The sequence below is a fragment of the Cuculus canorus genome, chromosome 4, assembly GCF_017976375.1.
Source record: "Cuculus canorus isolate bCucCan1 chromosome 4, bCucCan1.pri, whole genome shotgun sequence".
Lineage (NCBI taxonomy): Eukaryota > Metazoa > Chordata > Aves > Cuculiformes > Cuculidae > Cuculus > Cuculus canorus.
This window is the reverse complement of record NC_071404.1, coordinates 56599063-56614417: the sequence shown is the minus strand read 5'-3', so window position 1 is coordinate 56614417 and position 15355 is coordinate 56599063. Positions and strand designations below refer to the sequence as shown.

Sequence of the window (15355 nt, the reverse complement as noted above, 5' to 3'; positions counted from 1 at the left end):
CTCCTATTATCTTAGCCAAGGGCACCAACTAATTGTTTCTAGATTATGGGGTACATAGGAGAACCCAGATTTCCATGGCTTCCACTATTTGTATGTACTTTCCTTTCAAGTATGGCAAATGAGCACACAGAGAGTTTAAATCCTTCAATGTATTAATTGATACAGCTGGGAAAAAAGCCTTCCAGTACACAGGCCTCCTTCAATTTTTTGTTTTAGTAACTGATGTTATGTTTAAATCACAATGTCAACTCTCATTGCCATTTACTATTGACTTGTCAGTAATATAGCATCTCCCAGCATTTCCCAGCAGCTGCTATGAGTTTAGCTGAGACTTGGCTATACGTGAGTATGACAAACAATACAAAATTACTCCTTGCAGCAATAGAAGCTTAATGTTTTTTGCAGTAAATTAACATGGTGACAGCGGAGAAAAAGTATTTGCTTAGTTACAGGAATGATAATGGTAAGGTGCCCAACATGATTAGACAGTTCTTTGTAAATCCTGAATGAACCTGCTTGCATTATTCAACCAAAGTGTCTTGGGTAAAACGGAAATGTCATTAACATTCTTCTGGTATAAAATGTGGCATTTAGCTGCTACACCTTCTATATGGCCTTAAGAGACATGCTAAATAAAGCGAATAAAAAGTAATGCTCAATAACTACCCAGTTACCGAGATGAGTGCCCAATAGAAAAAAAAATGAAATAAAGGTATGTACCTGAATGTGCGTAGAGGGAATAAGGCTGTATTCCCCGCCTCTCAAAATCATGTCATTCTCCTCACATACATTCTCCTGAAAGGTATTTACAACTTTCACTTCAGGTTCCTGTTTTTGTGTGAGAATTAATTAAATCACTTTAAAAAAGGGTTACATAACAGTTATTTGCCCTTAAAAAAACTACACATTTTTGTTTACTGTTCTTGCCTGCAATCAATACAAGAAACTAAAAAACAGGGCTTACAAACTCCTCAAGGCCAAGAAGATTTTATATGTTCTTCCATTGCCCACATAGATTTTATAAGTGACCCTGAGCTTCAGAATTTTCCAGTAGCCTCCATAAGACTGGGACAGAAAGGAAAGAAGGATTCACTGCAGATTGTTTAACTTCTATAGAAGTCCTGTGAGCTATAGAAAACCTGGAGAAGTCTCTGTTGAGCTTTTGAGACTCATAGGAATCCTAGTAGGCTTCAGTGTTTTGGAGTTTTTTACTGTATTTCCTGAAACTGTTACAGCTGATTTTCAAGGGACTTCCAGGTGATGCCTTGCACAGTCAGTGCTCCTGAACAAACACCAAACACCACACAGATGCTTTGTGAGTCTGGATGGCAGCAGAGCTCCCAGGGTAGGTATTTCCAGACAGAAACTCTGCGGACATCAGTCAACCTCATCTGAAGCTCTGTGGCCATCTGATGCCTACAGAAGCCCTTGCCACTTTTATAAATTTTGGCTTCATCTTGTGCACCTCGCCAGCTCTGGCACTGACTTTAGGAAGCCACCAGTGTAAGGCAGCAGATCCCAGACCTTCTGCTACTTCAGGGTTCCTAAGTCCATCCATGCACTATGGAAACTTTTTGCATTTGGGGCAATTCTGTTCTGGACAACTATTTTCTGGGGGGAAAAAAATCCCCAAACCATGAACTTCAACTCACTAGATACTCATGAAACAATGAGATGGGATAAGCCATGAAACTACCTAAGTTTCTAAAACAAAATATTTTGGAGTTGCAGAAAAAGGGATATTGATTTCTCCTGCCCTCCCCCAAATTAAAGTTTCTACTAGCTGTTTGTCTATAACAGCACCACTTTTAAGATAGAAAAAATAGGTTGACACTCATGGGAATAAATGTACCAGACACAAGTATTCTCTCAAAATTGGGGTCCAGATTTCTGTGTTTATTTCCTAGCCATTTTTGACCAAAGAATGTTGACATACACCAGCATTCGTTGTATCACACAAGAATTTACCCACATCTCTATATTAAGGATATTCAGGTGGATGAACAATATCCAAAGCTTTTAATGGAGCAAGTGCAGACACACACTATAGTGAGGACATCACTGGGAGGGAAGTATTTCAGCTGGAGGTTGCATGTCCCTGTATAATCCTACAGGAAGCATGTCTGTCAGCGAAGCAGAGGATGCAGGCTGATAACTGCCGTGGGGCAGCATTTATCCCCTGGCATGATGGCAAAGAGCAGTCCTGTGGCTTGGAGCTCAAGCATTGCAGCTGCAAGTGGCCCATCACCCCGTGCTTCATCCAGCCACACAATGTCATCTGTGGCTGTGCTAGAGATTTCTTCACCCATCCTCCCCAACCTGCCTTCAGATCCCTATCCATCGAAACTGCCTGCCAATGGAGATTTAGAAAATTAACACACATCTTTAGGGACAGATCTTTTGGATCAGCTTTGCCAAACCATCACTCCACTGGCCAGTTTAGTGGCCATGGAAAGCTCACATAAAGCAGTTTTGAAAAACCCTGAAGCTCTCTGAGTTTCTCCATCTGGAAAGCAAGGCCAGAACTATTTCTCTTCCCCTTTGTCTTGTCTATACAGACAGAAATGTCTTTGAGAAAAGGAGCATGGGACCTTAATCTGTTGAGTACCTCTGGATACAATAGTAATAAATAATAACATAAACCTCCTTGTAGTTTCAGTGGTGTTTGTGTTTTGCCTAAACCCCCCAGTCAGATAAGAATGTGAGAAATTCAGCCTTCATTAGGAAGAAAGAAAAGTTCTAATTGCCAGGAAATGAGAGAGAAGAGAAAAGCTGAAAAGCACCACGGAAGAGCACAACAGTCAAAAGGCAAACAGGAATATCAGTCTGGTTAACTGCTGATGTCCCACAACTTGATGGCGCTCTTTTTTATCCTCAGTGCTTCTGTTTAATGACATTTAAACACTTGCACATCAATGAGGACTGAAGTCCACGAGAGTAAAGAGCACGCTGACCTGCGCTGGATCTGCTTGTTTATGGCTGGCTTCTCCACATGAAAGCAGTTCTTTTCCTGCCTTCAGTCTGCAAGTTCAGTGGGGACTGGGAGTGCTGTTTTAGCTGAGCTTGTACTGTAAAGCACGTCCAGGGTGATGCTGGAGTCAGAGGGACTCAGCTGGAGACATCAGCATGTGGCAGATGAAACGGGAAATCAAAATCAAGGGTACAGAAACACCTCACGCCTTGGCTGTGAAAAAAAGCTGAGCAGGTGATAGTCATACTCGGAGACTGTGCCCCACGCTCCACCAGCCCCATCCATAGGAGAACATCCCGAAGTGTGCCTGTGCAGAGTGAGGAAGCTGGGGGTGCCTGTCTGCAGGACAGTGTCCCTGGCATGGTGACACCCAGACACAGCCCCTGACACCTCCAGCACGTCAGGCCTGGCTGGGCTGCAGGGGTGCAGTGGGGAGGCAGGTGGGGCAGTCACAGCAGCTGCACATTGAATTCAAATACAAAAAGGATGGGAGTGGGATGCGGTGTGTTTGTGCGCTTAGTCTTTCTGGGGTCATGTATGCGTTCGCATTTCTGGTTTTCATAGAATCATAGAATGGTTTGGGTTGGAAGGGACCTTAAAGATCATCTGGTTCCAATGTTCCAACACCCCCCCCCCCGCCACGGGCAGGGACATCCCACCAGCCCAGGCTGCCCAAGGCCCCATCCAACCTGGCCTCAAACACCTCCAGGGATGAAGCATCATCGTGAAGACTTTCTTCCGGAAGTTTAGTCTAAATCTTCCCCTCTCCAATTTATAGCCATTCCCCTTAGTCCTATCACTGCAAGCCTTTGCAAGCAGTCCCTCCCCAGCTTTCCTGTAGTCCCTTCAGGTACTCCAAGGCTGCTATGAGGTCTCTTCAGACCCTCTTCTCCAGGCTGGACCACCTCAATTCTCCCAGCCTGTCCTCATAGCAGAGATGCTCCATCCCTGGGATCATCTTCGTGGCCCTCCTCTAGACCCGTTCTAACAGCTCCATATCCTTCTTACGTTGGGGAACCTCAGCTCCTGCTCTTTCTGCCCCGGGCGGCGGGGAGGGGCCTGCAGGGCGCTGCGGTACCAATTCAACACAAGGGAGGGGGCTTCCAATTTTCGCCGCGATTTTTGACGGCCCGAGGGAAGCGGTCCCTCCGCTCCAGGGCGCGGCGCGGGGCGTGTGCGAGGGGCGGTGGCGGGAGGCGGCGGGCGTCCCGGGCGGCGACGCCGGGCGGGCGGGCGGGCACTAAGACCGCGCCGCCCCCGGGCGCTGCGCGGCGGCTGCAGAAGAGGAGGAGACCGGCGGGCCCGGGAGGCGAGGCGCGGAGGGGAGCGGAGCTATGCTCACCCCGGGGTACCGCTGAGGCCACAGGCGGGGGCTCTCCGAGCGCGCAGGGGCCCGGCTCCCGAGGCGGCGGCAGGCAGCATCGCGGCGCGGGGAGCGGCTCCGCGGCCACCGGGCCAATGAACATGTCAGTGTTGACTTTGCAGGAATACGAATTCGAGAAGCAGTTCAACGAGCATGCGGCCATCCAGTGGATGCAGGAGAACTGGTGAGTGCCGCCGCCCGCCCGAGGGGGCACTGAGCCCATCCGGGTGTGCAGCCCGGCTCGGCGCGGCTCGGTGCAGCCCTGCTCTGTGCAGCCCGGCTCGGCTCGGTTCTTTGCAGCCCTGCTCTGTGCAGCCCGGCTCTGTGCAGCCCGGCTCGGCTCGGTTCTTTGCAGCCCGGCTCTGTGCAGCCCGGCTCGGCTCGGCGCAGCCCGGCTCGGCTCGGTTCTTTGCAGCCCGGCTCTGCTCCGCCGTGCACAGGCACACGGGCGCTGCCGCCGGCGCTACCTGCGCGCCCCGCCGCGTTACGCAAGGCCGGGACATCCCGGCGGCGCGGAGCGGGTCCCGAGCCCCCCGCCTGCCCTCCCGCCGCGCCGCTGCCCCCTGCGAGCCGCACACGTGCTCGGCTCTGCCCCGGCCCTGCCCTCCCGCTCCTCGGACAGCTCGCGCGTGTGCCCGCGCTCCCCCTTTTCCTCCCCGCTCCGCTCCCTCTGTTCCTAATGAAACTTCGTTTGCAGCCGCGCTGTTATTAACTTTCCCGGCGTGTGCGGCGAGAAGGGGGGCCGCGCATCCCTGGTCCCCGGCCGGAGTCATCCCTGTCCCTGCGCTCGAAGCACACCTCTCCCCGGGCTCCGGCTGTCAGTGTGGAGGACAGAGTGCAGCTACCCCTGCTCCCTCTTCACAGGGTAATCTGGGATGCCCTCGGAGCCAGGATCCCCCTCTCCATCGTGCTTGCCCACCACCTTTGTCACAGTCTTTGTCCTGGCCTCATCCATCTGCATGGACCTTGTGTTCACGCCTTGCCCATGTTCACCTCTGCTTCTCTGCTGCACCATCCCCAGGCACCCCTGCCCAGTGTCCAGTCTTGCCCCTTTTGCCGCTCTCATGGTCTTTCTCCCCAGCTTGGCCTCACTGCTCGTGTGCCTTTCCTCAGCAATGCTGCCTGGTCTCTTGGGCTCCCCCTTCCCTCTATCTCCAAAGTGAGAACCCTCCCTGTGCCACCTTCACATGATGATGGCAGCCCCAGCCACTCTTGCCCGATGCTCAGTCTTGCCCCTTCTGCTGCTCTCATAGTCTTTCTCCCCAGCTTGCCTCTGATTATCCCATTGCGTGTGTGCCCTTCCTCTGCCCTCTTGGGCTCCCTCATCCTTGTATCTCCCAAGTGAGGACCTTCTCCATGCCACCTTCACATGACGATGGCAGGACAGGACTGTCTCGTGGTCCAAGCTTTGGTGCTTGCATTTGCAAGGCAGAATGATCCCAGATTGTAGGTGGATCTCAGCCAAGAGACTTGCTGGAATCCTTCAGTGACCCATCTGGGGACTTATAAAGACAGTGCTAAGTGACTATTTAAGTGTACGTAGGTCTCCCTCTGTTCTCCTGTAGGTGACCACACTAGCTAGTGTCACTCATGTTACAGGAGGAGACCACGTAGATATTCTTGGGCTGGGAGTATTGAATGCTTCCCATTTTGTCCATGTTCCAGAAGAAAATTGGCATCAGAATAGGACAAACTGGTAAAAGAGAATGTAGAGGTGGCACCTTAGCATATGTAATAGCCAAATAACCAAAGAAAGATGCAAGTAACCAAAGAACATGACTAGGAACCAGGTCTCCTGTGTGGTCTTCTTGACTTTCCTGTACTTCGTGATGTGACCTTGGGAACATTACATAATTTCTCCTAGGCCTCAGTCTCCCCAGCAGAGAAAGACTGGGGGGGTGAGGGGTAATAATTCTGAAATGCCCTTATGGGGTACTGTGACTTAGGTAGTCTTTGCCAAGTGCCTCGAAGATGTCAGGTACTGTATAAATACTAGGCAGTGTTACTAAAATCTCCCTGGCAGTCTCATGAGCTGCAGAGGTCTCCAGCTGGGACTCCTGTAATGCCAGGCTCCCACGTTCCAGGTTCAAAGGAGGAGACTGTCAGTTCTACACTGCTGCTGCATAGCTAAAAGATGTTGGTCTTTGCGCATATACATATCGGTCTAGTTTCACCTTCTCTAAGGGAACTGATTCATATGAAAGCAAAGGAGGAGAGCAGTGTGCTTGTGGCCTGGGAATATTTCTGAAAATGAAATGGAGCTGTGCCCGCTGAGGTCTCTGTCATGACAAGCTTTTCCTGAAAATGCCGCTGAAGATTGTTCTGAGTTTCAGGTTAAATTGTGCGTTTTTATCTTCAGGAAATTCACTCACTTAATGAAACAGGTCATGTTCCAGTACTTGAATTTTGCTTGGATGCTTAACTGGTAAAATACAGCAGCTAAGGGCTACAAGAAGGCTTTTCTACTTTGTATCAAGATGACCCAATGGGTTTGCTTATGCAGACACCGATGGCAGTACATGGCTTCTCAACTTTGCAAGTGTAGCCTTAATGTATACATCATTAACCTAAGAGCATCCTAAGATGAGGTTGTTGAGTAGTAGTTTGTAGGGATAAACACAATTGTTCCTTCTTTGGGCAGGAAGATGGTTGAAGTGGACTTGCCCCAGGAATGATGGGCTGGATTTTATACTGTAATTGCCATTTAAATTACTATGCAATACTATTGCAATGCCTAACACAGAGGTAAACAAATTTTATATGTGAGGCATTTATTTTACTTCATCTCAGGAATATTTCTTGATAACTTAGAGAGCTAAAATCAAAAACGCTGTAGGGTATTCAGGGAAAGAAGTGGCTGTAAATAGTTGACCCAAGTCTTTTGGATTTCAAGGAGTGTCTTTCGAGTCTGACTAGATTGCATATGAAGATGTAGCCGAGTTTGAGGCAGGACATGAACCACTTTACATATCTTCTGGATTCTGGACTGGTTAAAGCACTTACAAACCCTTGTAATTATAACTGTGCAAGCCTAAAGCTGGAAAAGCTTGAACACAAAGCCTAGAGGTAGCAGCGTACCCCTAGGTACGGGTATGGTTGGTCTGGATGCATCATGGTGCAAGGAATGATGTGGCTGGTTCTGTTCAGCCAAGGCTTGCCCCTCCTTTGCCTCTGTCCTCTGAGCCTACTCCAAACTCCATCACTCCCTGGGCGCCCAAGCTTTTCTTTGGCACAAACCCATCCTAGGGTTTATTTCCTCACTGTCATTTGCCCCTGGAAGTCATCCCTCTGAGGCTGGCATGGTGGTGAATTGGTCTAAAGGCAGTGAACGAGGTCCTCTTTGCTGTATTCCAAGTGTTCCTGTCTCACATTAGGGAGGTGCCCATCCTGCAGTGTGCATCGTGCTGGGACGTCTTTAGAGCCTGGGCCTAGATTAGCAGTGCTGTAAAGAAGCTACTGTAAAGAGGCTACTGTTTAGACACAGAGGAAAACCGAATAGCCTGTTCCTGTAACTTAAGCTGATAGGTTTTGTGCCTCCCTGAATGTTTGACTTTATGTATATAGCCCTCAATCTGCTTGGTTATCCTTCAGGAAGACAAGCAAGGCAGAGGAAGGTTGTGGGCTGCAAAGGCGGACCTGCAGCCTGCTGGTGTCTGAGGGTGAGAGCTGCCAATTAGTTGTCTTCCCTAAACAAGCGATGACAGGTTTTGAGGAGGTTCAAGACAGGTTCATTTACTCTCATGAAACTCCTTATGCTTTATGTTGTGGGAAAGTTGTTGTTGATGTACATCTATGTGTAGTGCCATCGGGTAGGTAGCTTTAGATAATTATCTTACTGTGCTTAGGCTGTGGGAGGCTTGACTTCAGCAAGATCAGGATTAAGTCAAATGTTTATTAAAATAATTGCTTAAAATGATTTCTCAAATCCGATTCTCCCAACGCCTCCTCCCAAACTTCTTCACAGACGGATGAAGTAAATAATCTGCAGAAGATTTTTTTCCCCTTTAACTGCTGCATGAGAACTAAGGCAGCTCTAGTCCTTTATTTCTTGTGAATGAATGCATTACAGTTTTTGCAGAAAATTCGCGCTTCAGTCAGACATACAGCAAAAAGGGTTGCAGTGCTTGGATTCCGATTCCCAGATGCAGTCAGTGAAGTAGCAAAAACGGGCTGGTGCTTAGGAAAGCAAAAGTGACAGAAATGCATGGATGGAGCAATGACCGCTGGGGTCCTTCTCCATCGTGCTGCAGAGCACCAGGTTCGGGCATCAGCACGAAGTGACAGTTGTTCCTGTTATAATTGTCTGGCCAATAATAATTATCTTCAGATGTCTGCTGACGAGGGGCTCACCAATGGGGAGGCAGGAGGCCTGTGCTGACTGCGCCAAGATTATCTGGGCGAGATGACGTCACGGGAGGGCTTGCCTAAAATCACAGAAACTTTTCCTTTGCTGCTTTGCTGGATGCTGCAGAGCTCCGATCGCTGCCCCTAGCTGCTACCCTGCCGCCCTAAGGCAGGCTCCCCTCCATCCCCTCTCTTTTTCCTTGCCTGGCTTTTTCCTTTCCTGTTTTTCTCCCTGAAAAGCCAGGGTTTAACCCTTGGCAGCCGGCAGCATGCTTGCAGGTAACAGCGGGAGCTAAGTTGGAGCAGAGGAGGACAGGCAGGATGAAAGTGGGGCTTGTTATTCCCCAAAGATGCTGTGGGGTTGTACTGCAGAAAGTGGCAGTTTTCGTTAGTGAGCTTTCAGTAAGGAGAGAGGCACTGCATAAGGGCAGCTGGGCATTTTTTTTTGCTTTAAAGGGCACTGCCAACTCAAACTGGACTTTGAAATTAAATTTTCAAATCTCAGATGAGTATAGATTTTTAAATAATTTGAAAAAAAAGTCCTGGTGCACAAAGTTATTTTTAGCCTTTTGTTACCTGAATCTTTTAAGTGATGAGAGGCAGAAAGTGTAGCCAATGCTGAGAGAAATTTATCCTTTGGTGTGATTCTCTTTCTGGTCAAACCTGGAGCTATATCTGGAAAAACAGAGGGTCAGCTAATTTGGATTTGAAAATGCGCTTGCCTTTTAATAATTCACACAAGCACCGTCATCTCAGACAGGTTTGTTTCCTAAATGCAGAACAAGCTTCCCTCATCCACTTAAGCTACTCTTAGCTCATGCAGAAATCAAGAGTGAGAGGCTCTGAGTGTTTCTCTCCAGGCATACGTGCACGGCAGCCAAAACCTGATGTAAATTACTTCTCTCTATTCTTTTCTTTTTCTCCCTGAGCTCTTGCTAAATGCCAGTTAAGGATGTGGATGGGACACTGCAGTCACCCTTTCTGTCTCTGTGCCGTGACAAGGACTCAAAGTGAAGATGTATGAGTTGCTCTTTACCACAGAGAGTCTGTTTTACTTGAGAAAACTGAGTCAGCCTGAGAACTTAGCCTCCCTCCACATTTCATCCCCAAGAGGGGCTTTTTTGCAGTGCTCTTGTGCAAATTGGCCATAAGGCTGTGAGAACCACCAGTGCATCGCAGCTTTGGTGCTGCAGAGATTAGACTTTTCCTCCAATCCACAGGCCTTTCTAAGCGAAAGGCCAATGTATTGGACTATCATGGAATTTTTGTCAACTTGCAAATACAGGGGTGGAGTCTATAGGGAATAACAGAACATATGCTTTCAGAGTTCAGGTACTTTCTGTCTGTATGTGCGCTTGGGGTAAAAAAGGAGAAAGAAAAAGATGGTGGCACAAAAATGTCATCATGTTGATAAATACATCTATGTCTTCTAGATTCAGACTACAACTGAAACATAGACATTTGCCTTTTGCTTACCCTATCCCTAGACCATGAACACATCTGTCATCATGTTGCTTCATTAATTTTTAATCCTCTGAGAGTGAAGGCATCTATTCTACTTCTTGAGACACCTTGTGCTTGTGGTAATAATAAACTTGTAAGACTGGAGCAAGTAATTTAGGAGCTTGCCATCATTATAAAGGATTAGTATGGACATTCAGAAGCATTTTGGTTTGGGATGAGTTGCTGGATGCTGAATTATTTTGGCACTTTTGAAGAAGTAGCTCATATCCTCAACTGGGCATACATTTTGAAAGCACAGGGGTGTTTGTGCAGGCACTGACTGAGTACCCAGTGGTGGCACAAACCCCTGGACTCAGAATGCTTTTTGTGGGTGCGCACTGGAGCGATGGGAAGAAGATGATTTCCCCTGGGATTGGGGTGTAGAGTGCCCAGCTATCTCCTTCCTCCACTCAACTTCCTAGCCCTGTGGAATCATGAGGAATTTTCCTCCCAGAAGATGGTATTTTCACCTCTGTGGCTATTACCTCTAGTTTGTGAACACAGGCACCCATGCAGAGACAGACAGACCGACCTTTGTCCTTTGCTGGTTAAATCCGTGCAGAGTCAGTGGGAGGAGGCACCCTGGGCGTTGCTCTAGCTTTCCAGTCTGCCAAGCCGTAGCTTCACAAGGATGTGGTGTTAGGGCTGTCGGGGCAGCATGAGGTGGATACCCTTTCTGTTATGTGGTAGTGTTTCTACTTGATCACTTCTGGCAAAAGTGCAACCTGAAATCAACTTCCACAGACTCTTCTGCATCCTGGGTGAAGGCAGCCTGAGTGCAAAGCACATCTTTAGTCAAGGTCATTGCCCCACGTTGAGAAAACAGTGGTTTGTACGATGGCACGTGAGTTGCTGTTGGCTGTTTTGCTGTCAGGTTGCACATGCTTCCGGGCTCTTTCTAAGCATCACAGTGGCATTCATTTCCTGATTGCCAATATTTAATCATACCTTGATGACAAGCCACCATTATTTAGGCTGGTGCATTTTTTCCTCCTGTTAGTTTTTTCTGATGTGGATATCACCTGTGTGTGTGTCCCTTGCAACCTAGAAATCTTTAAAAAATGTTTTCTTTAAAAGTAGTTAATAAAATTTGCATGGAGACAGCTTCTATATTCTCCTTCTCCCTTATGCTGGCACAGTCTGGTCGCCTGTAATTCAGTAAGAGAAGCACCATAGGCAGGCTACAATAATTTGTTAAACCCGAGTCTTTTAATAAATTCCGTACTGGTAGATGTTGCCTTTTAATGGTGCTCAGGGTAAGCAAGAGAACACTGTGCGTAACTTGCATGATTAGAGGTCTTTATTACTCCATTTTCTGCAGTGCCTAACATAACTGGCCTTTTCCCTGACCCCCCTGCTGAAAACACAGTGAGCATTCATGTCTAGTACATCTACTGCTCCTTAAAAAGTCAAATGTGGTCACATTCCTGTTGGTCTTAGCAGAGAAAGGTCTGGGTGAGTATTTAACTCTTAGATTTATGCGCTGCATTTGCTGTTGGTCTATTCTCCACAGCCATCTATACTGTTATTGGAAATAAAAGAATGTTTTGTACATTTTTTTCTTCTTCTGCTTACCTTTAGCAAGACATATAGAGATATAAAGGGGGAAAAAAATTGTATGGGAAAGGCTGTAATATTTCTGTCTTCTTGACTGTGTAAGCACTGGCAAGCAGGTACCCCTGGTATGTTGGGTGTCCAGGGAGGGAGGACAGACTGACGAGGAGCACACTGACTCTTATCTGCAAAGGCATTGTCAGTATAGAGTCGGAGATGTTGGAGGGTACAGAGATGAGGTTTCTTTTCTTTGGATTGACTTTTATTGTTGTTTATGGAGAATGATTTTGTAGTACAGGATCCACTGGGACTGGAAAAGGACAACTCTCCATGGCAGACAGCTCTCTGTGGGACAACTCTACATGGCCAGTTCTCCACAAGGACAACTCTGTGCAGGCAGGGTTAGGGTTGTTCTTACAGTTAGGGTTTCGGGCTTCCTGCAGAGACCTGTCTTGCAGACAGTTGACCGTGGAGAGTTGTCCTATATCCACTGGAACTGCACAAGACAAGTCTTATATATATAAAAGCAGTCTTTGGAAAAGCTGATCAAGAAACAGTTTAGATGCTTTTTCTTTTAGTGGAAATGAGCAGACTTTCATACGTATAATTATTTTTGTAAATTTTGTAATTATTTTGTAAATTAGCATGGACTAAATGTAAAGTGAACTTCTCACCGATTCAGACTATATCGACATGTGAGCTATTTGTGTAACCAGGTTGCCTGTGTGCTGCTATCCAATACTTTTTTTTGTTTTGTTGGCTGTAGTCAACTTTGTTTTGTCAACTCTTTTGTCAGCCTACTTGAGCCTTGTCTCAGGTTGGAGTAGGAAGGTTTTACGTGTACTCTGTGCATAGCACAGTGGTGCCCTGTCCCTGAGCCAAGTGTCCCAGAACTGCTGCTCCCACAAGCCATGCTGTTCCTGTTTGTGTGACAGCGTCACATTCCCTGGGGCTGGGTTTTCTGGGGAAGGCTGGTGCAGCCAGTGTGATGCTCTGCAGGGACACCCAGGTTAGCATTATGCAAGCCAGCAGCAGAGTAGGAAACAGCACGGCTCTGGTTGCACCCAGGCTAATTCAAGGAGAAAATTATGTTGCTTTGTATGCAGGATTTGCCAATGTGATTATTATTGCATTCAGATCCAGAGTAGCAACAGTGCCTGGTATTGCCTTTCATTGTGTGCTGTGCACTATGTGCTCCACAGTGAACCTTCAATTGGACATCTTGTTGACTTTTGTGAGGACATCTTACCCTTTGATTGCCACAACTCTTACTTATGAAAAAGGAGCAACGTGGAAGAATTCTTCTGTAAGAATTGCTGGAGTGGAGAAGAAGAGAGGGCAATGCAAGTTTACCTCAGGCCAGGGAACTTGGGACTTTGCAGAGTGGTTTATGCATTGCACAGCAAGCAGTAGAATTATGATCAACATATCTCTGAGGATGTGGGGAGGCTGACTTGAAACTGAATGCAGCCATAGCCACCTTGTACAAGTCAGGTATCAGTCAGTCAGGCACAGTTCTTCAGAAAGTCCTCAAGTCCCACAGTTTTAATGGAAATTGGGGCCCTGTGTCATCTCTGAAAACTGCTCTTTGTGACTCAGTTCCTCAACTGTAAAATGGGGAACAATTCCTTTCTGGGGATATGCAAATTTTTTTTTTTTTACTGTGTTGCAAAGGTGGTCCTGTGGTGGTAAGACCCGTAGAAGTAACTGCATTAAAACAGTACAGAAAAAATACTAGTCTTACAGTATTACTGTGCAGCTTCCTACTTGTGCTAGCACTGAAGAATACTGTATTCTCGCTGGGGGTGTGGGGCAAAGTTTGTCTCCCTGATTGTGGTAACCTAGAAGTAAGAAGAGCTGCTGTAATATCAAAGGCAAGGCAGTTTATTGTTGGTGTCATGGGATTAAACTGCAAAAGTCCAGACCTTCTTTGAAAATTTATGAAAGGAACTGTCCTTTAAATAGTCCAATAAAAATTCAGACTATTCAACATCTTCTCATGATAACTTTTAAACTGAATTTTTTTAAATTGGTGGTAATTAGTTTTAGCATTTGAAACCTGCAAACTAAGTGAAAAATGAATCAGACATTGTCCATGATTATGAGCTCCTTAAACTGAATGTGTTCGTTTTGAGATCTGACGGTCTCAATTACCCCTGGATGTAAAACTTAAGGCCAGTCAAAAGCATTGTTAAGGGCAAATATGTCTTGAGCCATCAATAGTGCAAATAAACCTTAAAAGAGCAATCCCAGGGAGTACCAATTAACATTTTAAGAGGAAGAAACAAGGGGACAAGTTCATCTCAGTAAAAACACCAAAATAGTGTTATTGAGAAGTCTGATGTTCTGGCAAATCAAGTTGTCTGGCGTTCTGTTTCTTTTTTTTATAATATTTTCTTTTTTTTTTTTTTAATTTAGAACCATTAAGGAGTACTTAAGATGATAGTAAAATCCCCTAAGTATAAACCAATCAGAATGTCAAAGTTGTTGCACTGTCTCATTCAGACAGTGGGTTTATTAACAAATCTTTACAAAGTCTTTTTTTTTTGATTGTGTAATTTCCCTTTTACCTTTAGGTCTCCTTTTATGCTTCTGCTGAATGCATTTCTTCTGTAAATATCAATGGGAATTCTGTGGTTTCCAACATACAAAAACTAAAGGCAGCTGAAAGTCCTGGGTTTTCTTCCTTTTTGTTCTCCCCAGAGGGGCTGACTGTCAACTCCTGTTCCATATCTTTGCAGGTCACAACCGAGAGAGGCATTGGTTATTAGCAGGAAATTCTGTGGACATCTTACATTTCAGTTCCTTACTTCTTGTTTCTTCATCCTCTGTGTCTCGACAGCCAAGCATAAAACTCCAAGCTATTTTGTCTACAGCGATGATGTCTAGATCCTCTTTGTCTTCATTAGCTTCCTTCACTTTCACAAGGACACTTACTGCATTGACATAGTAGCTCTGGGCTGGTGGCCGCCCTGGCCCATGTTAGACCTCAAGGTCTCATCATGAGGGGGGCTTGCTGGCCCCCCCCCGGGTGTGGACAGGGATGTGGCCCTTGTGTGTGGGCATTTCCATGCTTATGGGCAACTGTCTGAAACCCAGCAAAACCTGCTGGTGATTTCATCAAATCGCCAAGGTAAAAGTAGAAGCTGTGAGGAAGTGCTAAGTGGAACTGCTGGGAAGAATGCGCGGCATTGATTGCAGACCCCTGGTGAAACAGGTTGTTTAACGGGCAGAAGTATTTCTAGATGTGTAATGTTTTTTGATTATTTTGTGAGGGCATTCCCACATTACATCTTTTTTCTAAGATATCGATGTTGGCCACTGCCTGAAATAAGACAATGATCTAGTTCAGCCTTTGATCTGACCTGATCACTCTGTGTGGTTAAAAACCTTTTTTTTTGATCACATGCCTGATGAAGAAAATACCATTTTTGTTACCAGTCACGCCAGAACTGTCGGGGAGTGACGTTCCCTTTTGGATTGCCTCTGTGTACACAGACCATCAGTTTATTTTGTTAAATCATTGTTTGTTGTTTGAGAACCCTGTAAATAGTATGAAGTTAAATCCATTATTTTAAAATCTTATTTGGATTGGCAGTTCATGCTGAAAATGCCCAGCA

At 46.3% G+C, this 15355-nt stretch overlaps 1 protein-coding gene across 2 annotated transcripts in view; it reads left to right on the top strand.

The window, feature by feature from the left end:
• Positions 1 to 4224: 4224 nt before the first annotated feature.
• The window catches only part of ELOVL6 (ELOVL fatty acid elongase 6), a 73679-nt gene continuing 62548 nt past the window's right edge, over positions 4225 to 15355 (top strand). For both annotated transcript variants that reach the window (XM_054066036.1, XM_054066034.1), the window contains exon 1: positions 4225 to 4518. In XM_054066036.1, coding sequence (XP_053922011.1) covers positions 4430 to 4518 — 89 coding nt within the window. In that variant the 5' untranslated portion in view covers positions 4225 to 4429. The remainder of the gene's footprint in view (positions 4519 to 15355) is intronic.